Source organism: Trematomus bernacchii, unplaced genomic scaffold (assembly GCF_902827165.1).
Source record: "Trematomus bernacchii unplaced genomic scaffold, fTreBer1.1, whole genome shotgun sequence".
Taxonomy (NCBI): Eukaryota; Metazoa; Chordata; class Actinopteri; order Perciformes; family Nototheniidae; genus Trematomus; species Trematomus bernacchii.
The window spans coordinates 1436538-1463229 of record NW_022987565.1 but is presented as its reverse complement, the minus strand read 5'-3'; the positions used below and the strand labels follow the sequence as shown (position 1 = coordinate 1463229).

At 39.2% G+C, this 26692-nt stretch overlaps 2 protein-coding genes across 4 annotated transcripts; both read left to right on the top strand.

The window, feature by feature from the left end:
- Positions 1–2878: 2878 nt before the first annotated feature.
- On the top strand, positions 2879–5740 carry LOC117478594 (secretory phospholipase A2 receptor-like). Of its 2 annotated transcripts, none has more exons than XM_034125604.1 (5): positions 2879–3045; positions 3421–3637; positions 4221–4559; positions 4665–4693; positions 5230–5740. In XM_034125604.1, the coding sequence occupies exons 1-5, from the start codon at positions 2938–2940 to the stop codon at positions 5344–5346; spliced, it is 810 nt and encodes a 269-aa protein (XP_033981495.1). In that variant the 5' UTR covers positions 2879–2937; the 3' UTR covers positions 5347–5740. The 2 variants fall into 2 exon arrangements, with proteins under 2 accessions (XP_033981495.1, XP_033981494.1); XM_034125603.1 differs by having other exon boundaries at positions 4665–4762.
- A 1107-nt stretch (positions 5741–6847) lies between these two features.
- ccdc135 (coiled-coil domain containing 135) lies at positions 6848–26038 on the top strand. 2 transcript variants are annotated; one of them, XM_034125594.1, is made up of 18 exons: positions 6848–6908; positions 8324–8448; positions 9371–9530; positions 10346–10471; positions 11256–11450; positions 11578–11721; positions 12325–12543; positions 12662–12790; positions 14361–14430; positions 16234–16362; positions 17786–17914; positions 18367–18587; positions 20795–21010; positions 21621–21731; positions 22700–22810; positions 24365–24559; positions 25335–25474; positions 25710–26038. In XM_034125594.1, the coding sequence occupies exons 2-18, from the start codon at positions 8324–8326 to the stop codon at positions 25795–25797; spliced, it is 2508 nt and encodes an 835-aa protein (XP_033981485.1). In that variant the 5' UTR covers positions 6848–6908; the 3' UTR covers positions 25798–26038. The 2 variants fall into 2 exon arrangements, with proteins under 2 accessions (XP_033981485.1, XP_033981486.1); XM_034125595.1 differs by lacking the exon at positions 6848–6908 and having other exon boundaries at positions 8305–8448.
- The last annotated feature ends 654 nt before the right edge of the window (positions 26039–26692 follow it).

Sequence of the window (26692 nt, the reverse complement as noted above, 5' to 3'; positions counted from 1 at the left end):
GGGTAGTTTTATTGTGCTGCTTTGACCTTTCTTACTGTATGCAAACAGAGTGATTTGAATGTTATATCAAAGCAAAATCAGCATACCCAAATGAACACTCTCAGATCTGATTTCAACACTTTGTGTCAATGGGTCCACACCACATAGTGTACATTTAACCCTTTTTGCAGAGTAGGAACCTTAACTACAATTTATTGTAATTTTTAACTCTATTTGGAGATCAAATATAAATTATATTTGTTCGTTTTTTTTCAACACAAGATAGTTGTTAACCACTGTCACTTCCATATTTACACTATAATATGTAAACAGAGGTGGGAAGTAACTAAGTACGTTTGCTCAAGTACTGTACTTAAGATATAATACCTTTGATAACTTTGATAACACTTTAATGCATCAATAATTATAATCAAAACATATCATTTCATTTCATTTCAAACCTTTATTTAACCAGATTGGTCCCATTGAGATCATAGATCTCTTTTTCAAGGGAGACCTGCAGCATATAGGTTCCTCATGAAACATAAAACAATAAAGGACATCATACATTATTTAAGCAATAGCTCACGACAGGCCGTGGTATATGGCCATTATATCACAGTTAAGGGGCGTGGTTCAGCCCGACGTGAAGCGGAGGGTCGACAACCAAACTGCAAGCAGTTTGCTTTTCAGCCCAACTGTATACTGTTTTTCTCAGACGCGGAGGGATACTGACTTGTTGTGAAAAGTAACTTACAATTCTACCCGTGGTATACGCTCAATATATCACGGCTAAGAACCAATCAGATTGCTTGATTTGACTTGTCCGTTTTATAAATAATAATATATATTTTTCTGAAATGGGCCAATCTGCAAATGAGTATTTTTACTTTTGGTACTTTTACCAAGTATCTTCTGATGCCAATACTTTTCTACTTTTACTTGAGTAACATTTTGATTCTGGCCTACATAGAAACTGCCAAATGATTAAACTCTTGTCAAGCCTGCTGGGCTTTCATTTTTGGCAGATTCAACTTTACCTGTACCTATCGTTCCGATTCTAGAAACCTACAAACCTGACGCTCTGTCCCGGCAGTTTGCAGGGGATCATGACTCCACAGTTCCTGACACCATAATTCCCGCTACCAGGGTGGTGGGCGCTGTGACGTGGGAGATTGAGAGCTCAGTGAGGAACACACAGAAAGACCAGCCAGATCCAGGTAACAGTCCGGATAACCGTTGTACCTGACCGCTCACAAGTTCTCCCATTCACCCACTCTTCCCGCTTTGCCTTCCACCCGGGTATCAATCGGACCCTATCCCTCCTGAAACGTCACTTCTAGTGGACTTCCATGGAGGCGGACTCTCTAGTTTTCGTGCTCTGTCTGCGCCTGCAGCAAGTCTTCACACCAGGCTCCCATCGGTCGTGACACATCGCCAACCGCCACCAGTTTCCGCTACCCTTTCTTCATCATCTGCCTGAGTATACAACAATAAATCTGATGAACTTCATTCCCTCTGCGGGACAAGCTCTCCCAGCTGCACCGGATGTTTTTCCTGCGGCAGCTGAAGAAATTCTACCTGCCAAAGTCGATGATGGTTTCTACACCACCATCATCGAGTCCATCCTCACCTCCTCCATCACCATCTGGTACGCTGCAGCTACAGCTAAGGACAACGGAAGGTTTCAGCGTATCATCCGCTCTGCAGACACAAACTGTTTACCCCTCTCCCCTCTGGAGGAGGCTGCGCTCCATCAGGACCAAAACCTCTCGCCACCTGAACAGTCTCCTCCCCTCTGCTACCGGTCTCATCAACAAGGGCCGTGACCCCCACGGACACTGACTTCTACCCACCCCATAAAAACATTATGTATTACATTAAGTCACATCGTGCGAATCCTACAAATGTGGTGCCCATTTCTTCTCCACACTACCTCTTTTATATCAGCACAGCTCTCCACTTTGGATATAGTACATAGTATTTTTCATGTTTTATTACATTTGACTGTACCCAGTTTCTTAGAGAATTATATTTTCTTAAAAGTTTTTTTAAATAGCTGTTATAACAGTTCTATTTTTATTTTTATTTTGTTCACGTACATATTCTTCTTTCTTCGTCTTTGTATGCATCACATAAACCAAAGATAGATAGATAGATAGATAGATCGTACTTTATTGATCCCAAATTGGGAAATTGTTTTTGTTACAGCAGCATAAAAGGCATTTTACAATAAAACAAAATATACAAGAATAGAAATAAAATAAAATAAAATATAAAATAAAATATAAAATATACATGTCAAAATACAAAAAAGCAAATTCCTCATATGTGTAAACCTACTTCAGAATTCTGATTCTGATTCTCAAGTCCTTTTCTGCGACTGGGTCCTGTATTTAACATAACCCGAACAATTTGCCTATGCAAACATCTGTTGCGTCTGACCTTGCATGAAGTCAGATGACAATAGCTTACTCAAAGACATTCATGAGAAACACTATGAGCTGTAACAACAGTTGCAGTCAGAGAGCAAACAACGATGGACGTAGTTCTGCTGCTGATCATGGCAGCTGCAGGCAAGTGTTTTATATATTTGGATATCTTTTTATGTCTTTATTATTTATTTCATGTAAACCTGAGAGGTGGGGAGATAAATAACTAGAGAAGACATTTCTGATTCTATTTGATAATTACTTGTTTTGCATTCTTAACACCTTTTATATTGTTTGAAAGGTACTTGCTTAAAAACAACTAAATGAAGTTCAGCTGAAAGCTACATATTTCACTGTGAATTGTTTGAAGTAGAAGTCAAAATGTATAATGATGCGCCATATTACAGTAAAATGTGATTCAAAAAGTCAAGTTATAGCCTAAATGAATGTGTGTGTCTCTACAGGGCTGAGCACTGTCTCCTCACATGCTGAACGTCAGTACCATTTTGTTTCTGAAGCAAAGACCATGTCTGAAGCACAGAGATACTGCAGAGAGAAACACACAGACCTGGCCACTGTAGACAGCATGGAGGTTGTGAAGCTCCTGAACAACATGGCAGGCCAATACAACCAAGTGAGGTCACTTTTCTCTGTCTTTCAATTCAAATGAATTACATTTCTTTTAGAGTCAAATTTAAAAAGGAGAGATTATTACAGAAAGCTAAACCTGTTTTAAAGTCCTATGGGAACCTGAGTATTAAAACAGAGTTGAAAATGTTTTAAGCCAAAGCTATAGCATGAAACCCTGTAATAAAGTTGAAGAGGTTCAGAGTAACAAGGCTGTAAATGAATGTTGACTTGAGGGGATTCCCATCAGATCACCATGTACCAAGGCTGGTCTCATAAAGGCACAACAAACCTTCTCTTTATTAAACATACACATTTTCTTAAGCAGCAGCTTTAAAAGCTTCAACAGGATGTAATAATTATAACAATTTCTTGCTTTCAGTCAGCCTGGATAGGACTGCACGATGACCGGGACACCTGGAAGTGGTCGATGTCAGACCCCAGCTTCTACGGACCGGGGGAGACGGAGTTCAGACCATGGGAGCCTGGAGAACCAAGCAACGGCCACGATGAACAATGCACATATTTTGGTTCTGGTGGAAAATGGGGTGATTTTGATTGTAATTTCCCCCTCTGGTCGATCTGCTTCGATGCCACAGGTAAGAATATAAACTTTAAATTAATATTACACATTTAAAATCATATTTTAAGCTTCTGAAATACAATGCATTGGTCTTTATCTAACTAGCGGTTCCCAACCTTTTTTCTTTGTGACTTTCTTTCCTGTGTTAGCAGTTCCACTAAAGACATTTCCCTTTTCAGTAAAATGCTCACATGGTTTCATTTAAATGATAACATCAAAGGAAATGATGTATATACATTTTTTTGCAAACTTGTTTTAGGTACGTTTTACATCTTATACATCTGTACTAAACAGAATAAGAACAATATAGAATCAATATAATTTGAATGAAGCTTTAACCTGTAACACAGTATATTCACATTGTTGTACTCCTGCTTTTACTAAAAGATCTGAATATTCCACCACTGATACTAGTAAAGTTTCTTGCCAACATTCATGTGTTGAAAAACCCCAGCACTACAAATTACAAAGTACAAATGTGTGGGATTTAAATGTAATATTTTATATTATAAAGGCATCAATACCAGCAAAGATGTGGCATTGATGTCAGGCTGTATGTCGTGGTGCCTCTACTCAGCTTCTCTGGGGTCCATTTTCAGGGCCGGATGCAACATTTGTCCTCATCAACAGCAGAATGACATGGACTGAGGCCCAGAGCTACTGCAGAGAACACCACACAGACCTGGCCAGTCTGAGAAACCAGGCGGAGAACCAGCAGATTGTTGACCTGTCAATTGTCACAGGGTATAGGACCTGGATCGGCCTTTACAGAGACTCCTGGAAGTGGTCCGATGGAAGTAACTCCTCCTTCAAGTACTGGGCAGATAATGAACCTAAACTCAGTGCTTTAAAGGTTTGTGTGGCTGCAGCTTTCGACAACTCAGGAAAATGGGAGGACTTGGACTGTGGAGTGGAGAAACCATTCATTTGCTACGGACGTGAGTAAAATTCACAGCTGCGTCAAAGCAAGTGATGATATTGAGTCTGTTGAAAAAGAAGACACCATAAATGTTGTGACTGATGAAGTTTGTTTGTGTTTTTAGCTGTGCCTGTTTCAATGAAAGTGATAAAGGTGAGGGTGGAGAAACCAAACGGTGTGGATCTGAACGACCCTGCTTTTCTGGATGCGATGTTGGTGGAGGTAAATCATGTTTTCTACTTTTATGCAAAAACATCAATCTCCAGAAAGGAAATTCACATGACATGAGAACAAGAGACAAACGAGGTAGGAAACAAATAAATAACTATTAAAGAATAATGAATTCAACGAAAGAAAATGTAGTAAATGAATTTCAATATGAATGAAATGGACCAAGATGAACATGAATGAAATTCTATATCCATTATACATTCAATACTTTGGCCACAAATAACAGGACCCAAGCATTTAGTAAGAAGACGTGTGAATATGTGCAGAAGTAAATAGCAGAAACTTAGCCACATGCCACCAAATGCATTAGGAAAATGTACAAATACTATTCCATAACCTGAGGTAAGCCTTTACACTGGAAGAAATAAGGGGAACAACTACCATTTCAGATGAGTGAACTAAAGATAAATCATCTGTTTTCATTGGAACGATAATGATAATGAGTTTTTGTGTCTCAGGCGAAAAAGAACCTAAGGGCCCAGGGATTGGACGACAACGTCCAACTGGCCTGGAGGAAGCAGCCGGATGGAAAAGTCTTCCACAAGGAGGAGGAGAAGAAGAGGGATGAGCTCTAAAGCTGAATTGCTGTGTCGGCTTTTATCAGAGAAAAGTGTATTTCTTTCCTCAAAGTCCTCGTGTTACAGAATACAGCTGCAACAATGATCTGAATAATCTATCAGTAGTGAGATAAGATAAGAGCTGTAATGTTTTCTCTTATTATATATGGTTTTGAAGTTAATATGTTTGGGGTTTTAACTGTTCATGTATCTGCTTGACCTGCGAAAAACAGGATTTTCTTTCCTATTTTGTGACATTTTATATGTTTTTTTCAGATAAAATATAATAAGACATTTTAAAATAATATAAGATTTAATAGAGGGCAATTCCAGGAAATCTTATTACCAATTAACATGATGACCTCTAATGCATCTTTAAAGTCATTTTCATTAAACAAAATGTAATTCTTCATTTGAAACTTATATTTGATCCTAAAAACGTGTTTTTTAACTCACTGTTATTAATATCTTCAAATGAGTTAAACATTGTGTTTATTGCTCCTTTTCTTTAGGGATGCAAACTTTAAGAAATGTTCCTAAAATTGGTGAATCAGCTTCCAGAATATGAAGATGTAATGCTTTTCTTTGTGCTATGTGGTCATAAACTGAATCTCTTCAGGTTTTAATTCCCTCTGGCTGTGGGATATATAACAGGCATTTTACTCTTTTGTGTGACATTTGATAGATTAGATATTATTAGATTATAAATTAAGATATTAAATAAAAATGATTACCTTTAACGTTTATACAAATTAAATATCAGTTTTCGTTGCATTGCAACCACAAAAAATGTAATGTAATGCGAGAATATCTTCAAATAATCTAAATAGAAAATAATTAATTGTATTATTTTCATCCTTATTAAGAATATAAACTTGAAGCAAATTTCCTTAAATTATCTATAACCGTTTTACGTTACTCAAACATCCTTCTGGCAACAATGCTGAATATTCGCTGGTTCCAGCTTCTTAACTATTATTATAAGATTTGATGTTGTTTTTTGTCATGTATCTTCATGAAATTAATATACTGTTTTAAAAAAATAATCACTATGAAGAATAAACTATATCCAATAAAGAGATGTTATTTCTTTGAATTATTTATTCAATTATTTCTCACATGTTGGATTATTGGTTGGTATCGGTTATTGGCCAGAATGGTAATTTCCCTGATTTTAGACCATTTATGGCCTACTACTATTTGTTCTCCTTTATTCAAGAAAATATATATTTACATCAAACATTATATACACACAACACCTTGATATCACATCAGGGGTACATACTGTAGGTACAAATACAGTACAAAAAAGTGAAAACAAACATACTGTATAAAGAAATACATTTAATTTAAAGAACAAATATTGATGGATCATAAATTATATAATGTATTAAATTCACATTTAAAATGTCCTCCTCCTGAAATTGTATCGTCTGTCCCGTTTCATGTTTAAAGAGATCACGTAACGTAAGACGTCTTTACGTCATCACGCATGGCTGTTACCATGGACACAGAGCAGTCACAACCGACGTTAGTTAGCTACACAGAAGAGAGACTCCAACTAAGCCGTTTTTATTTCTGTACGACGGGATGAGTATAACTTAAAATACTTTATTTATTCTATTACGCTGTATATTTGAATCGTTTTTCTTAAGTTACAAATGTATCCCTTATGTTACCTTAACAGTAAAGCTAATTGTTATTGTAACACTAGCTAGAGGTGGAAGAAGAATCAAATAATTTACTTTAGTAAAAGCAGCAATACTTTTACAGTTTAAAAATACTATACTGCTGCTATAAAACTACTTTAAAATGAGACAGTACTTGAGTCAATATACTTAGTAACATTACACCACTGAAGCTAACGTTTGCCTAATTCAAATTGCAAAACTCCAAAGGTGTATGAAAGTTACCGTTGATTGTTCCCGGTGGTGTTATGTCTTCATGAATTAATTAGTAAGTTAAGATGGACCTCATTGTGTCAAAGCACATTAAGTTATTTTGAAGTATCTGTGAAAATAATACACTAATATGCAGCAAAAAGTGTTGCAAAAACATTTCGTTGTAAAGTAATTTAGTACATGTAGTCAAATACTGTAAGCCTACTTAGGACAATTCTGAGGGACTTGAACTTTACTTGAGTATTTCAATGTTTTGCTCCTTTGTACTTTTACTACACTGCATTTATTTATTACTTATAGTTACTTTGCAGATTTGGTTTAATAATTAAAATCAAGTGTTAAAGCAGACTTTAGTTCCACCTGGAGTAAATTCACAAGCTACCCTGCAGTATACTGATTGATTGATTGAAAGTCATTAAAACTAGCTGCACCTTTACCAGCTTTGATGACACTTTAATGATCAATCATTATAAAACACATCATATATATTATTCTGAAATGGACCAATCTTTACAATGACTAATTTAGCCTTTGGTACTTTCAGTTTATTTTGATGCCAATACTTTTCTACTTTTACTTGGTGTAACGTTTTTATTGCAGGACTTTTACTTAGAGTATTCCTACACTCTGATACTTCTACTTTTACTTCAGTACAAGATCTAAGTACTTCTTTCTCCTCTGTAGGTAACATGCTAATCCAGTAAACCTGGTATCACTAATACTAGTTCTGCTGTTGCTGCTGCTCCTTCTGCTTTTATTACTAAAACTTCTACTCATATGTCCTTTATTACGGCAAATATTGCAACTAACTGGAATGGTAATTCAGAAGTGCATTTTACATTTTTATATGTTGTATGATTTTGCATATCATATGTCATTGTAAATACATTGTGAATTCCTGTTCAATGCAGTTTAAAGGTTACAGAATACAACGTTTTTTGTGGTGACAAACACAGGATGCAAGTTCTCTGTAGGCGAGAGGACAGTACAAAGAAATCATCATGAGCTGCTATTGTGGTTAATGATAATATCTTTGTTTCTGACTGGCTGTTCCGTCTGTTTGTGTATACTTGACATTAACGCTTCTACAAAAGATGGAGACTGTAGTGGAGTCAGACAGTGAGGAGCAGGACAGAGGTGGAGAGACAGAAGAGGAGGAGGAGGATGACCGAGAGCCGATGAAGATGGAGAAAAGTGTTTCAGCTTTTCAGGAGCTTCAGTGAGTGTCCACTTATAAACACACAACACACACTCACACATATCACACACTGGATGAGGCCATGATGTAAAAAGTGAGGAAACTGCACCGTTAGGTGACTAATGAACTACTAATTGTTGCATTTAATATATATATTCATACATTTATGGCTGAAACAATTAGTCATTTGCTTTTGATGATAAATTCTAAGTAATTTGTAAGTTCCATTTTTACTAAAAAAGTATTTTATAGTAGGCTAATACGCTTTATTTCAAGTGCACTTTTCACTCAAGAGATGTGTTGGGGAAATATTTTCCTAGGCCCATAACTTTGACCCAATTTATCAGTTTGTACTGAGCTCACTGAGCTCAGGCCTGTGACATTGGGCTGCTCTGCTCTCAGTGCTCCCTGTTCCTGCCTGTTGGCGTCAGCTGATAGAGGTGTTATAGTTTTATCTTGTTATTCACAATGTTGATTATTCTCTCAGAACCAGCTGAATACATGGGTCTGGGGTAGAGATTGTCAGAACATGTCTTGTGAATTCTCCGGCCGAGGATCCAAATAAACCATCAGTGTTTGCCATCAAAGTTCCTGCTCTCCCCGTGTCTCTTTGAGTCTCTTCTCCATTGCTTTAGAAGTTTCCATCACAAGATGTACTTTACAAAAAAAAACACATTCAAACAAGGTATAGAGACTATCAAATTAGAAAAGAATCCCCGGTAAGGCGATGGGTAGATGTAATGAAAGCATGATGTTGCATCAAGGTATTTAATGGTTGGTAAAAAACGTCATTTATGTCACCTGCTCCTTTTCGGGTATGATGGCTCCTACAGTGTGTTTATAGAGACATGTTTTGTAAATAATTGTTATACATTAAGTTGTGCATACCATGAACGGAACAAATAAAAAAATGAAACGCCATGTATTCCCTGTCCTTCATCAGCCTGAAGGTGGACGAGCTGTGTCCAGAGTCCTACAGGGTTAACTCCCCCGACCAGATCCGACTGCTGGCCATCGCCGACAACTTCCAGCGTCAGTATTCACTCCTGTATCCCGACCGCAAACCCCTGCTGCTCTGCCCGGTCAACGAATGTGGAGTCAAGGTGAAATTAAAAAAGCTAAATCCACTTAAGGCCCTGTGTCCACATAACTCAACATATTTTTGGCATCATCAGCCACCTGTTCTTTACATCTTCAAACAACCCATAAACTAGGCATGGGGCAATATGAAAATTGTATTTCCGTCAAAAATTACGAAGTACAATAGTACCAACTCATTCATTATCACGATCCGCAATTCATTTCCACATTGTCCCACATTGTACCATATACTCTACTCCAGTGGTTCTCAACTGGTCAGGCCTCGGGACCCACTTTTTACTTGGTCAATAAATCGCGACCCAACATTTTGAAGCACTCAAATCTATTCAACAAAAAATCGTGCTGTAATATATACGCTTTTGAGCATACAATATTAATAAAAGTGAAGTACAGTGCATATATCCCTTATATCCCTTCACATAACTAAAGAATGCTTTTAAAAAACGTTTAATGAGATGATGGAATCAAAGCTGAACTATATAAAAAGGCACACATGCTGAAACCCAACCCCAGCAGGGGGGTCTGGGGGGATTCTCCCCCAGGGGATTTTTAGAAATACTAACATAAACTACGCATTCTGGTACACTCTGAGAAGGAAATCGGGCCTTCAAAATAAAAGTTTGACTTTTTCCCGCCCAAAAAAAAGAAAAAAGAATTCCAATTTTCTTTTTCCAATTTTTTTTCTTCACTCACACATCCGCGACCCACTCGAAACGGGTCCGCGACCCACTTTTGGGTTGCGACCCACCAGTTGAGAACCACTGCTCTACTCTATATAGCTCTGTCTAATTCCTGCGTATGTTTTTCTAATATTCAGAAGTTTGTGTCCATGACTCTCCGGCCCACACCGACAGTCTTCCCCGAACTCTTCGCCTGGGAGGGATGCGCCTCCTTCGTGGCTGACTTCCTGTCTCTGGACCCTTTGGAGCCACCTGTGGATCTGGTGAGAAGAAAAACAACACAAGGGCAGATATAGTAGTGAACGGTTGGTGCAAATAAGGCTAGTGGTTGCATCAGAGAGGGTTTCCTTCTTTCATATTCAAGATTCAAGGCTTTTATTGTCATTTGTACAAAGGTACAGTGTAGATGTACAAATGAACATCTTAGGTCACATGCTCCTCACACAGTGCAACATCAGCAAAACAGATAGAATAGTGCAAGTAAATACAAATAAAATAGAATAGAAATAGTGCAAGGAGAGCCAAAAAACACAACGACGACGAAAAATTAGGGGCCAATATGGTTGATATAATTTAGTCCTTTAGTGTTTTCGTGTTGCTCCTCTTTGTTGTCTTTTTGAGTCTGTTGTTGTTATTGTCCCTTCGTGGTTGTTTTGCATCTTTCTATAGACGTTTAGTCCCTCTTTGTGGTAGTTTTCAGTCCGTTTGAGGTCCTTTTGTGTCTCTCTCCTAGAAATATTTTTTTTCGTTTTTCTGTTCTCTTTGTAGGCACTGTGTGTTTTTTGTGTTTGTTTAGCTTTTTTTGATAAAACATTTTGTATCTCTTGTTTTTTGTGTCCGCGTTTGTTTGTTTTTTCGTCTTTCTTTGTTTGTTTTGCATCTCTGTAACCGTTTGTTCCCCTTTTTTGTATTTTTCAACTTTTTGTGGTAATTATCTGTCTCTTTGTGAACAGAACATCTTCAGTAGGTGCATGCAGAAGTTGTGGCCCAGGGATCTGTTGTGGCCATTAGGCCCCTCACTGATCTCTCCGTGTGTTTCTGTCCCAGCCAAGGTATTTGTTCTCCTCCAGCTCAGTGCTGCAGAATCAGAGTGCCACATGTTTTGAATCCGCCACCCTGCTGTGCAGCCTGCTGCTCGGCAACCACTACGACGCTTACTGTGTCAGCGGCTACGCTGTGAGAGAGATGTGTCTGATGGACCGCAGCCTGCAGGAGTGCCCCCTGCTGGACACTCAGGTCAAGGTCAGTGCTATCTTAGGTTCCAGGGTTAAAAAACTGTACATAAAAAATGAGGAGAGCAGCTGTTCAGACAGATCGGTGATTCAAAGGTGTGCGTCTGCCTGGCTGTGCTTTGTGTTTGTTTTTGCAGGGCAAGATCTCAGAGGAGGAGCCGCAGGAGAATAAATACACAGTGAAACCTCTGAGGGAGATGAAGAGTCGCTTTCTGACGCAGCTAGAGAAGAAGAAACAGGAGGCAGAGGCCGCGTTGCTTCACAAACAAAAACTACAGGAGGTAACAGGTTATTTGTGTGTGTGTGTGTGTGTGTGTGTGTGTGTGTGTGTGTGTGTGTGTGTGTGTGTGTGTGTGTGTGTGTGTGTGTGTGTGTGTGTGTGTGTGTGTGTGTGTGTGTGTGTGTGTGTGTGTGTGTGTGTGTGTGTGTGTTTGTGTGTGTGTGTGTGTTTGTGTGTGTGTCTGTGTCTGTGTGAGTGTGTGTGTGTGTATGTGTGACTTTAAAGTAGAGCTGCAACGATAACCTATGTTCGCCAACTATTTTATTGATGCCTGAAAGCCTCCATTTGACTTCTCTGTTTACTTCCGAAGAATACTATGCATCACTCGCGCTTCTATTGGCTAATAATCCAACACATTGTATCTGATCAACTAAGGGGCGGGACATCTCTAACTGTTGACCAATCAGAGCAGACTGGGCTCTGGTTTCAGACAGAGGGTGAAAAGAGGTGCTGCAGCACAGGCAGTATGAGAAAAATAAAGAGCTTTTTGAACATTAAAGAGTGGAGACATGTCCCAGTAGAGACACTATTATGAACCTGAACTTGAGTGTAACAGGGCCCGTTTAACCCTTACTGTTTCTACTGTCTTTGACTCTTTGTTCAGGAGACTGAGCAGCCACCTGCTGACCCCCTGCGAGGTCTGCGGGTGCACTGCTGGGTGTTGGTGCTGTCAGGGAGTCGCAGCGTCAGGGAGAACTTCTTCATCGACCCCCTGTCCGGGAACAGCTACCCCAGTGAAGATGTCAACTTCCTGGGCATCGAGAGCGTGTGGAACAATCTCAACTACTACGTCAACATGCAAGACTGCAGGGACGGCTGCGCTGTGAGTCCAACACACAATCTGCCATCATCTGAAAGGACATGTGAGGCAATAGCCAATTTGGACTTCATGTTTCTGTGTATCTGCTCCTGTGTGTGTCTTTGTGGGGGTGTGTGTGTAGGATATGGTGTATGACCTGGAAGATATGAAACTATGGGAGCCGGTCCTGTACGGTGCCACAAGCAAAAAGCAGCTGATTCTTGAAGTCTCGAAGAAAAAGATAATGAGCAAATACACCAATAATGACGAGGTATGTGTGTGTGTGTGTGTGTGTGTGTGTGTGTGTGTGTGTGTGTGTGTGTGTGTGTGTGTGTGTGTGTGTGTGTGTGTGTGTGTGTGTGCGTGCGTGCGTGCGTGCGTGCGTGCGTGCGTGCGTGCGTGCGTGCGTGCGTGCGTGCGTGCGTGCGTGTTTACACCCTTACCATATGTACAGTAGTTGTAGTTGATTTGATAGTAGGTATTTTTACTTTCAAGTAGAGCTGCAACGATAACTTAACTAATTGATTAGACCATTGACAGAATAATGATCGCCAACTATTTTATTGATCAATTAATCCTTAAAGTAATTATATATGTATAAATAGTGGAGAATGTTTTCAGCCTCTCAAATATAGAGATTTCCTGTTTTTTTCCCTTGATTTTATTTTATTTTATACTAAATAGAGAACCGCAGTGACGCGTCCTAAAACCCGGAAGTAAACTCCTTCCGGTTCCTTCGTCAAAAACGCAATGAAATTTCTCCATAGGATTTAGGAAAATAGCTGGAAATAAGGTCTGTGGTTGAGACACATTTAAGAGACGGATCACGTTTTGTTCAGCCGGATAATCTCCACATGTCTACCCTACTTTTATCATTTTCTAATCATAAATCTAGTCGCCAGAAGCAAAATGCTAACGTTATGCTATAAACGAACTACAGCACGGTCGCTGCTTCAATGTCACGCCAACTTAAGATCCATATTCAAACATACAGATTCTAAATGATACAAGTTGAAGTGTTTGTTTGAACAGTTTGCAGGAGGCAGGTACTTGCTTTCAAGCAGAACACGGCAAACAAACTTAGCGGGAGTGTTTACGTGTTCGGTGTAACGACGTAAAACGGCCTCAACTTCTGTAGTCCTATTCAGCCACATGTTAACAACCATCGTTTTTCAGACACGTAAACTCTTCAAAAATCACCAGCGGGGTCACTGCTGATGTATTTAATGTCGTAGAACAAAACGTGATCTGTCTCTTCAATGTGTCTCAACCACAGACCTTAGTTCCAGCTCTTTTCCAAAATCCTATGGAGAAATTGCATTGCTTTTTGTCGAAGGAACCGGACGTGTTAAAATGCTAACTTACTTCCAGGTTTTAGGACGCGTCACTGCGGTTCTCTATATTCTTCGCCTTTTGACTTATAAGACATCCATAATGGGCTTCAACATTTTATAGACCAAGCAATTAAAGGAAATAATCAGCAGATTAATCAATGATGCAAATAATGAGTAGTTGCTACTTTAAAGCAAAAAGTACGACTTAAATGCAGTTTTAAATCAGACGATGGCAACAAGCAGGAAGAAACACCTTTAAGGATAATAATACTTTCCTAACTGTCAATCAATTAAAAGAATATCTACATAGTCAATTAATATAAAAACAAGCACAAACACATCAACCAGCTGCAATGCTATTACAAATAATCAATGTAGGCTACTCTGTGTGAGAAGAAATAATAATACCACAATTTAGGCTGAATTGAACACTTAAAATTGAAACATGATTTTTCCGTTAATAAAGTTATTTGTGCACTTTACATGATGCTGTTTTCTGTTTTAAAGGACGAGCAGCAGCTCCGAGTGTTTGAGATGCCACGCTCCTGGGTCAGTTACGTCAATATCTCAAAAAAAGGTACAGTTACTCCACATGAGCTATATTATATGATGGGACCCTGCATGCAATACACCTGTTTGTTTGTGACAAAAGTAACTGTTTATTTTTGCCATTACATCTGTAAGGTTCAAGGTTCAAGGTTCAAGGTTCTTTATTTGTCAAACGAACATAGCTACAGTGTAGTTATGCCGATGAAAATCTTGTGTCACAGGCTTCTCCAACAGAGCAACACAATAACACAGACAAACAGAAAAATATAATGCAAGTAAATAGTAACAAGAAGAAAATAGTTTAAAAAAGTGAAATAGTGCAATAAGAGTCTCTATGCAAGTCATTGAAATCTGATATATTAGGTAAACAGATAAATAATTTTAAAGTAGCAGCCAGATGAATGTTATGGATGTTGTTTCAACAGTTCAGGTGTTTAACAGTCTTATTGCCTGTGGGATGAAACTAAAGAGGCAGGGTTCAGAGAACAAGAACTGCATCCAGACGGAAACACGACACACCTTCGTTAGTATTGTTCTAATAAAGTGAAATATTATACATCAGTCCGTGCAGATCACCAGCCTTACTCTGTCACTAATGCATTCTCAATATATTAAAGACAATTCCATAAAATAAGTTTCAAATATGGTTTACATACATACACAATCCATTTACAGTATGTCTGAAATGCTCAATTTAAGACAAACAGAAAAATAAAATCTATATAATAATATTGGGGAGGGATGAAGCCCTCTGTAATGGTCACACATGCACAGCACACACAGTGACAGTTCTTCTCTGCATTTAACCCATCTTAGTACTAGGAGCAGTGGGCAGCTATTGTACAGCACCCGGGGAGCAATGGGAGTGGGGGGGGTTGTCTGGAGCCTTGCTCAAGGGCACCACAGCAGGGCAGAAGGTGAACTGGCACCTCTCCAAGTAGCAGTCCACACTCCATTTTTAGGTCTGGTCGGGGACTTGAACCGGCGACCCTACGGCTCACAGTCCAAGCCCCTACTTTTTTTTTTTTTTTTTTTTTCAATATTCAACATTTAATGGTTTTATTGTCATATGCAGTATCGACATCCTAAAACCCAGTCCCAATACAACATATATATATATAAGATGTAAAACAATAACAATTGTGCAAAAAGAGAATGTTGCATGTAAATGTATAAGAAGTAAACTATATACAAATAGAATAGGATGAGTGTTAGGAGACTGATGTATCTTTCACTACATTATTTTCAGTGGGATGAGAGAGGAGAAACATTTGTGGTCAGAGCGTTCCAAAGGTAAAGGCACGTGGTCATTTTTTATAGTCCGGTGCCTTGCTCAAGGGCACCACGGCAGGGCAGAAGGTGAACTGGCACCTCTCCAAGTAGCAGTCCACACTCCATTTTTAGGTCTGGTCGGGGACTTGAACCGGCGACCCACAGCTCACAGTGCAAGCCCCTACTGACTGAGCCACTGCCGGATGTGTAACCTATATAACTTACTGCATGAAAGACAAAACCCTAAAAAGCTGTAAATATCCATTGTATTTTCCATCTTTGCATTCAAAATGGCCTTCTCCTATGATAACCCTTTTTACCCTTCACCAGTATTTAAAAATTGTTTGTCTTAAGCAACAGCATTTTGATGTATCCCTTTAACAAAATCTTCAGGGCAATCCCTTAAACATGTTAAAATGTGACAGAATAGAGGGATTCCCGAGAGGAGAAAATATCTTATCATGCGTTTGTCATTTTTATTCCCAAACACCAAACACATGCTACTGTTCCTTGAAGCTGTAAATCTTCCTTAAATGTCCTCCCCTCCTTTTCTTATCAGACCTGGAGAGCCGTTGGCCGGGGAGACAGGAGGTGATCCGCTACAGAAAAGCAAAACTGGAGAAGTTTGCAGTTTATCTGAGTCAAGACGGCCTGGTCACACGGCTGACTAGATACAAAGACCTGGACTGTAAGAGGGTTACACAATAATTCAGTCCCAAGAAGCTTTTAAAGGTCCCCTATTATACTGTTTTTCAATATATTACAGGTCTCATATATATACAGAACATGTCTCTGAAGTGTTTGGCTCCAAACACCAAACAGATCATTGCAGCATCCCATAATCCCCTCTGTTTCAGCCCTGTTTCAAAAGTGCTGATTCTCTGTCTGTTACTTTAGATGAAAATAAGGAGCCCCTCCCCACGCCCCTCTGAGAGATATTTGGTTAAAAAGAACACAATGGTGCTCTAGGAGGAGATTCAGGTGATAAGGGGGGGGGGTTACCTTGGTTGGTGATTGGCTAATGGTTACACAAGCCAAACAATCGTTATGACATCATAAAGTGGCCAAAATCTGATCAGCTCATTTTCAGACAGGTTTTATATAAATGGATCAGGACAAAAAGAGAGAGAATCTTTGTTCCTGAAACTTTCAGAGTCTCTTTACACAGAGGGGACACATGTTGATGTAGAAGAGACATGAAGAAGAGGGGACACATGTTGATGTAGAAGAGACATGAAGAAGAGGGGACACATGTTGATGTAGAAGAGACATGAAGAAGAGGGGACACATGTTGATGTAGAAGAGACATGAAGAAGAGGGGACACATGTTGATGTAGAAGAGACATGAGGAAGAGGGGACACATGTTGATGTAGAAGAGACATGAGGAAGAGGGGACACATGTTGATGTAGAAGAGACATGAGGAAGAGGGGACACATGTTGATGTAGAAGAGACATGAGGAAGAGGGGACACATGTTGATGTAGAAGAGACATGAGGAAGAGGGGACACATGTTGATGTAGAAAAGAAATGAAAAAGAGGGGACACATGTTGATGTAGAAGAGACATGAAGAAGAGGGGACACATGTTGATGTAGAAGAGACATGAAGAAGAGGGGACACATGTTGATGTAGAAGAGACATGAGGAAGAGGGGACACATGTTGATGTAGAAAAGAAATGAAAAAAGAGGGGACACATGTGATGTAGAAGAGACATGAAAGAAGAGGGGACACATGTTGATGTAGAAGAGACATGAAGAAGAGGGGACACATGTTGATGTAGAAGAGACATGAAGAAGTGGATTTTGCATAATAGGTGACCTTTAAGGTATTTTTACCACAGTGCCTACAAATCTGAGAAAAATCTTGTCCTTTGTGCGATTGTGTGTGTTGTGTGTGTGTGTGTGATGTGTGTGTGTGTGTGTGTGTGTGTGTGTGGTGTGTGTTGTGTGTGTGTGGTGTGTGTGTGTGTGTGTGGTGTGTGTGTGTGTGTGTGTGTGTGTGTGTGTGTGTGTGTGTGTGTGTGTGTGTGTGTGTGTGTGTGTGTGTGTGTGTGTGTGTGTGTGTGTGTGTGTGTGTGTGTGTGTGTGTGTGTGTGTGTGTGTGTGAAAGGCACTGAAGTGGTCATGGTGAGAGAGTTGTATCATCAGAGAAACGACCACCTGGTGGAGAGGGAGATCAACGAGGTGGACAAATTCACCACAGAGCGCTTCAGACGTGGAAGACCTTTCCACCTTTTATGTAAATATGCTTTTTGTGCTGCTGTCTGTCCAACAAAAACTACCAAACACTCCACCGAAGACACATTTAACTGAAATGCCGTACAATCGTGTTAGAAACAACAACAAAAACATGTATCCATTTTAAAGTAAAGTATTACCTGTGAGTTCATTATGGCTCAACAGCTTTTCCATTTTAACTTTTATAATTGTCATAGAAAGCCGGATATGTGAAAGTGCATATTGGATTACTTAATTTTCCTTTTTATTTAAATAAAAAAACGTACATATGTTGATGTGTTAAAATAGAATGCTGTTGTGGAATAACCTGTTTATTTTCAAGTCTTCATTTTCATTAAATCCCCTATGAGCTTCTATATGCAGTGAACAGGAACCAGCAGGCTTTAGTCGTAGCTGTCGTTCCCTCAGAGTTACGTCAGCGTCCTGAGTGTCGGTGTTTTGTTTTATTCTCAGTTCACAGGTACACATCCAATAGCACCGACACGGAGCGTGAGATGGAGTTCAGCAGTGACCGTGGTGAAGATCTGCTGAGGAGGGTGGAGTCATCGGATGAAATGACGGAGTCCTTCGAGGGCCGCAGGGACTTCCTCTACTGCCGGCACGTTGTTTTCAAACCACAGATTAAGCTTTCACGAGAAGATTTGGAAAGCCATCTGAAAGTCAGAGAAATAGAGGTAAAACATATGTAAATAAGATGTGAAAAACACACACTTGGGTCATTTTATAATAATTGTATTAGTTATACCATGAGTTCTGGATAGTTGAACATTATTTTGGTTTAAAACAATGTTTTTGATGACCAGAAATCCCAGGAAAAGACAACAGTCTTTCTGACTTTCTGTCCGTTGCCCTTAGCTCAAAGCCCATTGGTTCCTGCTGATAATGGCAATCTTTTAAAACACAAAACTATGTAAATACTTTTATCAAACAAACAGGGTAAATAGTGCATTTGTACGGGACTATTTTCAACGGCGGATTAATTCACATTTGGTCCTGTAGTGAGTATTTGTGGTAGTAGAAAGGTGTAAGTGGGCCAACAACCAGGCTGAGTATGCTAAACTAGTAACCCAGTCTCACGGCATTTTGTGTTATTAGTCACGAAATTAATTTAATCTATTGATTCGTGTTCACCAACACGATTTTCACATTTTTTTCGTGTCACATAGAACGATTTTAAATGCAATGTATTTCTATTGGTAGTATGTTTCGTGCCTCCAACACGTCTTTTTGTCCGGTCGGGTCTTGGAAGACCAGAAGCTGTGTGGTTCATAAAAACATGTTCTTACTCAATATCTTACCCTAAGCCTAACCCTATCCCTTTTATTTTAAATGGTATAATGTCTGAGTTTTTTTGCTGTCAGTGAGGAAAAGAAATGGGGCTCAGAGCCTCAGAATACTGACATCTGTATTTTATGTCATCTTTTTTTCCTTATAATTTGTTATTATTTGGTGCAGGCACGAAACATACTACCAATATAAATACATTGCTTCTAAAATCGTTCTGTGTCAGAATACTTAAATCTGTATTATTTTAAATGTCTTTTTCCTTCTAATTTGTTATTATTTACATTGCTTTTAAAATCGTTCTGTGTGACACGAAAAAAATTGCGAAATCGTGTTGGTGAACACGAATCAATAGATTCATTTCGTGACTATAACACGAAATGCCGTGAGACTGTGTTGAAACTAGTGAGAGAATCGCTGGCAACTACAACAAGATGAACATATTTTACCGTGATTTAATTGTAATACACGTTTCAAAATGATGCCGAAGTAACAACATACTGATACCGGTTAGTAAAAACCATGAATTAATGCTTTGACAAGTCTGCAGACAGACGGCAGGCGAAAAACCTTTTAAAATGCGTGTTTTCTGAATGGAGATCGGCTAAGCTAACGCAGTATATGCTCCGACCGTCCACACTCACAACAACGGCCTATACAGACATAAATAAAGCAGCGACTGTATTCACCATGACACAGACAGTCTGTGGTTTGTACTTGTTTAACTTTTGTCTAGTTTCTGAACAGATATGAGGAGCTGTGAGCTCTGAGTGCTAACAGCTAACGGCTGATGTTGGTTTTGTGTTTCGCATTGAAGATGACGTCACGGCTCCGCCTACACTGCGTTACTATAGTTACTGCCCCAGTTCCTAAACTGTAATGGAAACGCAGCATAAAGTGAGCCTGGCCTACCAAGGCCTAACTATACCGTACTAAGCCGTGCGAGGCCCTGCAGTGGGTAAAAAGTAGACTACATTGTCTGTGTTCATTGCACAGGTGGAAGTAAGACACATGGTCATGTCACTAGCAAGTCAAATTGAGTCCATGATATGAGTCACAAGTCAAATGAAATGCATATTCTTAGAGCAAGAGAAAGAGTATTTGTCTTTTTTGCGGTACATTTTGCGGTAGTAATACCCCAATTAACAAAGTTATATTGAACCTAAACAGTTTATCAAATCTTAGTCAGGCATACTAAGTGTAAGTCAAGTGGAGTCTCTTATCAATGAAAGTCAAGCACATCTAAAGTATCAAATGTCCTACTCATCTAAACCCACGCCTCTTAATGGTAAATGTCACTCAGTGCATAAATGTAGCTCATTATTGTGTTTTTTTAATCATTTTGGGCGAAAGTTTAGAGATATATATAATGCCCCTGTGGAGAAAAAACACAATGTTTGGACTCATACTTCAAGAATGGCTTGAGAGAGAAATATTTATTATATAAAGTGCTGGTAGGAGTTACATAAAAGCTCTATTTGAAACGTATCTAATGGAATTGTGTTTGTTACTGAAGGATGCATCACGCTGTGCAACTTAATGTTGTATTCACGTGTGGGTTTTAATTGTATCATCTCGCGTGTGTGCAAAAATGCAGAAAATTGTGGAGCGTTTCCGCAGGGACAGAGCGAAGCCAGCCAGCGAAGACGTGGCGGAGCGAGTGTTCCTGTTGAATGAAAGACGTATCGAGTTGACCTATCACCTCGAGGATCACAGATTCATCCCTTCAAAGAGAAGCTTCATCAAACCTCGAGAGGCGACAGACAAAGAGAAGGCAGAGGCCTTCAGACTCGACATGGTCTCCAGCTTCCAGGTACAGACACACCTTAAAGTGGACCTATCATGCTATATTTGAATAATATAGTGTAGGACCATACCTATATAAGGCGTATTTATACTTTTCTTTTTTCAAAATACCAAACAGATCATGCATTTTAGCCATGCCTCATTTTGCTCAATTTGAAAAATGTTAGCTCTGTTTTAGCAAGGGCTGATTCTGTGAGAACAGCACCACCTACAGGCCTGGCATATGTACTACAGCGTCTCCAGCGCTTTCGAACGGCAATGGCCGTGGCTGTCTCCTCCTGATTGGTGGAGTTGGCCCAATAGCCGTAGCGCCACCGTCCTGACGTCAGGACAGTGTTCAAATCTGGATCAGTTTTTATCAGATCCGTTGCAGCCCCTTTTTTAGAGATTTGGGTATGGAGGAAAATAGAGAGGGTTGTGTTTTCTGACACTTGGTGAGTTCCCTGGAACACCGGGGACACATATTCATGTATAAAAGACGTACCAAAGTGCATTTTGCATGATAGGTCCCCTTTAAGATATACCCTACCTACTGCCTTTCAAAATAAAAGTCTCTGAGCAATTTCTTGGGATAATAAACTCTCCGATAACAACATTTGTGTCTGTGTGGGGTTCAGGTGGATCCATCTGAGAAGCCTCTAAAGACTCTGACTCTGTACCAGATGCTGATGTCTCTGATGAAGGGCGAGGAGGAGGTGGTTCTGCAAGTCAGGAATTCTAAGAAAGAGGTAACCTCAGTCTATCCTAATTCAGAGGTTGGATCACATCATATTCGTTGCTTCTGGGTATTTTAATGACCAACAACAATGTGTGCAAACCTCCACCATACAGAACATGCTCCTCTAAGCAGGTTATGATTTTATAAGGGTTAATTTTCCGGGTTATGTCTGGAAAGGATTTTCTGATTTAGATTCATTCAGCGGCCGCTAACCCTGAACAAATAAGACAAAAGGAAAATGTCTAATCCTCTATCTGTGCTTCCCGACAAATAATTCTGGGCTATTTTTCTATTGAAATTCATATCATCCATCCCGACTTAACCCGCCCCAAAGTAATTTCTTACCTGATCTAATTTTTTTTCCACAATGACATCAGAAAACATAAATATAATTCACTTGTGCCCCTCTGCTATTTGCTCGTATTTCCAATATAATACAAAACAAATGATTAGGCTCCGAGCTCCTGAGAACCTTTAGAAGAATCCAATGTGTCGATCTAGTGCTCTAGTTGCTGCTATGAAAGGTTAAATGGATGGAGATCAATCCATTTTTATTTAAATAACCCAATATCACAAATTAGAAAACGTCCTTCAGGGTGTCAACAATCTGAACAGCATACAAAAACCTCTGTCTTTGTAGAAATGGAAGAAGTTAGTTTGCCGTACAATGTCTTTGCAATAAGATTCAATAATCGAAAATGTAATGGTTTTCTTGTCATACAGTATGTACAATAGCAATGAAAAGGTTAAGAACAACTTAAATATACATCAGACATAAACAATACAAATATCCATCTGAGAGATTTATATCTAAACTGATGGAGAGTTTGTAACCCTGAATGTGTTATGAAGTGTAATGCAGCGTGGTATGCAGAATCCTGAGTAAAACCCAATGTGCTATTAAATGGAGCTAAAGTTTATAATACACGGTTGTGTTTGTTACTTTGAGTCCAGTTAATGACACTAGTGTGTGAGTAGGTGCAAGAAATCGTGGACTGCAGAGAGCAGGAAGAGGAAGACCTCCATCTTCACCTCTCCCCCTGGACCACAAGCGGAGTGACCCAGGCCCGCAGCCAGAGAGAGGAAATGGTGAGACACACACACACACACACACACACACACACACACACACACACACACACACACACACACACACACACACACACACACACACACACACACACACACTGAAACTCAGATAACTTGGTTGTCAGGTTCCCATCTGACTATTCCTATTACATTTTTCCCTACTTAAAGGTGGGGTAGGTAAGTTTGAGAAACCGGCTCGAGATACACTTTTTGTTATATTCCATGGAAAGCTCTTAACATCCCGATAGCAATGAATATCTTAAGTGCTTTGACAAAAAATCCATAAAAAATGTCATCTGTGGAAGCCGTAGCGCTGTAAAAAGTACGACCAATCATTTTAGCCGGCCCGGCTAAAATAACTGGATGGCCTACCTGCCTGTCAGCCTTCCATCTGTGCACAAACTTATCTCGTGCCCTCATTGGTCATGTGCGCGTTCGTGTGTGTTGGAGGAGGGGCTCTGTAAGGAAGTGGCAGATTTTCTCCGGTTGTGTATTTTCAAATTCTAGCGATCTCGAGCCGGTTTCTCAAACTTACCTACCCTACCTTTAAGAAAATGTTTTAGACACTTTAATTAATTTTTTTCCCGCCACATCTCAGCGGTAAACATTTCTCTGACAACATTTTAATTTTGACTACTTTTAAATGTGGAGATCATCAATACAAAATATAAATGGACTGATAAATTATAATTGATTAAATACCAGGCAGTATATTAAGTCGTCCTTTAACTCCACCGTCACCAGCTGTTACGTAGTGATGCATTAATAATTATAATTTTATATAGTTCAATAATTGACGTGATATATACATGTTTTTGAAATGTGAAATTCAGCAAAATGGGAACTTTTACTTTTCATTCTATAAATGGGTATATTTTGATGCATGTACATTTGAACTTTTACAGTCTTCAAGAGCTTTGTTTGGTTTCCTATGGCGGTAACGTGCAGGTGTTTTGGGATTTTACCTCCCAGAGATTACCGCTTGAGATTTTTCCTGGTAATGTCGACACAGACACCCAGTTTGTAAATTAAAATGATTCAAGATAATTACCTTAAGTACCGTTTTCAGGACTTTTACTTGTTACACTGTGGTACAAATATGTGAGTGCTACCTAACTACCTCATCTAAGCTATATACCATATCTAATTATAATAAATTAGGTATAGATTTATACAGTAAATGCATTACTTTATTGTTATATATCAGCACTTAAAAAATAAATTGCACATGAATTTACAGAAAATAAACAAACAGTTAATATATTTGGATACATTACCAATAGAAAAAAAGGAAATAGTCAAAAGAAAATTCGCACAAATAAGAAAATAAAGTGGTAAAGACAATAAAACCACCGGGAGCTGCAACAACATGCTGCCATAGCCATGCTGCGAAAAAGAATACTTGCTATATGTAAAACACATTTTAAATCCACTTAAACATTTTATTTGGGTTTAAACAGACAGAAAACAGCATTCAATAAATCAAACAGGCTTACAGATCTTCAGAAACGTTTGTGTCGGTGACGTCTTGGGTTGTTTTCTCTGCCGTTGCAGGAGCGTCTGGATGCGGAGGAGCGCCGGTGGATTAAGGAGAAGGAGAAGGACGTCCTGGCTCCTCTCCTCCTCCGGCTGAACGACACAGAGACTCTGAGCGCAGGAGACGCCAAGCAGATCCACCAAGACTGTTTGTCCGGGTTCAAACAGAGACTGGTGGAGCAAGCCAACCTCATTCAGGAACGCTATGAGAAGGTTAGGGCACGGCTTTACTCTTATATTAAATCCCTTTTTCACTGCAGGAACTATTAGGTCTGACATTTCTAAAAGCGACTAGACATACAGTATGTTAGATATTTTATGCACTTGCATTGTCCCAAAAGATTCCAAGAAAATCCAAAAATGTTGTTCCTTTTATTCAAGGTAACAGTGTGTTCACTCCTGATAGTGGCTCTACTTTTGGGATCCTGATGGGGGAAGATTATAAAAAAAGAACTGTTCTGCTCATTTCCAGGTTCATATTTGTATTTAGTGTCTCTACTGGAACATGTCTCCATTCTTTAATGTTCAAAAAGCTCTTTATTTTCCTCATTTCACCCTCTGTCTGAAACCAGAGCCCAGTCTGCTGTGAGTGGTTAGCTGGCCGGCTCTGTTGTGATTGATCAACCACTTAGAGATGTCCCGCCCCATAGCCTATCACGTACAATGTGTTGGAGGGCTAGCCAATGGAAGCACGTCACTTTGTCACGGGAGTAACAGAGGAGTTCAATGGAGGTGTTTCAGGCAAGGGGGGGGGGGGGGGGGGGGGGGGGGGGGGGGGGGGGGGGGGGGGGGGGATGTGTGGGAGGGAAACTGGGGGAGGGGACACAGGGATTTTAGCCTTTTCAGACCATTTACATTGACAAAAACCTATACAACACACTACAGGGAAGGGAAAATCCCCCAAAACATAATCAATCCAATGCAGGACACAGAAACCTTTGAGATTTAAATGTTTCTTTATTACATGTTCTCAAAAATCTGTGTTTAGGAGACTCAGGAGCTGCAGAGGAAGCAGCAGTCGTTCCAGAAGAACCAGCTCCACATGACGAAGGGCCAGGAGAAGGATTACCAGACCTACTGTACCGAGAAAATACTACGAATAAACGTCGCCAAGAAACGCCTGAAAATGTACTTGTACACACACACACACACACACACACACACACACACACACACACACACACACACACACACACACACACACACACACACACTATACTAAAAGGACATTTTCTGACGTTTTCCCCCATTTTCATAATTGTTACCCCATTTTTTTTTACATTATCAGACAATTGTTTTCAGATTAGCCAAAGAAGATTTATTAACATTATGCCCATGTATTATGTGCGTGTGTTTCTTTCAGGCACAAGGAAGCAGCTCCTCACAAGTACAAAGCTCTGGATCAGAGGCTGAAGCGAGACCCTCGACTGGCGCCTCACCTGCTTTACTGAGCCAGGCGTCTTTTAAATTACTATATGAACAAACCTTCCATTCAGAAAATAGTTTAGAAATCCTCCTTCGCACATGCCTATTTTTACTTATTTTTCCTTTGTTGTTAATCTTTACAAACTGCTTACAAATGTTGTGAAAATGAACCTGCTTAACATGTTATCTTTGTTATCTTAACATAAAGTCTGCGGCAGCTAAGGGGATCCATCTACTTTTCAGAAAATAAAGTTCAGAAACAGAAAATAACTCCAGCTGTACTTTGTTACTAAATATATATTTGTTTTACGGTTTGTACCCACGTTACAGTCAAGGCGAATCAGAATCAGTTGTATTGCCAAGTAGGTTTTCACATGACATGATTTTACCTCTTACATCACAATAAACATAGTAAGAGAAAATAAAACATTTAAGTTAGTATTGCAACATTCAATTAACAAAAATAACATTTATTTAGATGTGATTTGGGCATTAGTCTTTGACCCTTCATACCTACCAGAAAATCCATTGTTATGAGTTTCATTGATACTTTTTGACCACATTGACATAGTCAAATGCAGCAGGATCATAAATTGCAGTCTAATTTAATTGCAGACGCATAATATTTTATCAGAAAAATGCATAATTTCATATGTATTTGTATTTCCTAATTCAATACAATTCAGTAAAAACAACGTGTAAATGAATAATCATTCAAAATGAAACGCTTAAAAATAAGTACCGCATTTCCCTAAATGAAATGACTACCATTGATTCTTTAACAGGCCTCCTTGTTTATTTATCTTTAAATAAATAAAATAATGGACAAATACAATATTTAAAATGGTAAAATAGTATAAAAATAATAATTCCAAAGAAAACAATTGATCAGAATTCGAATCAGAAATCAGCACAACAGCA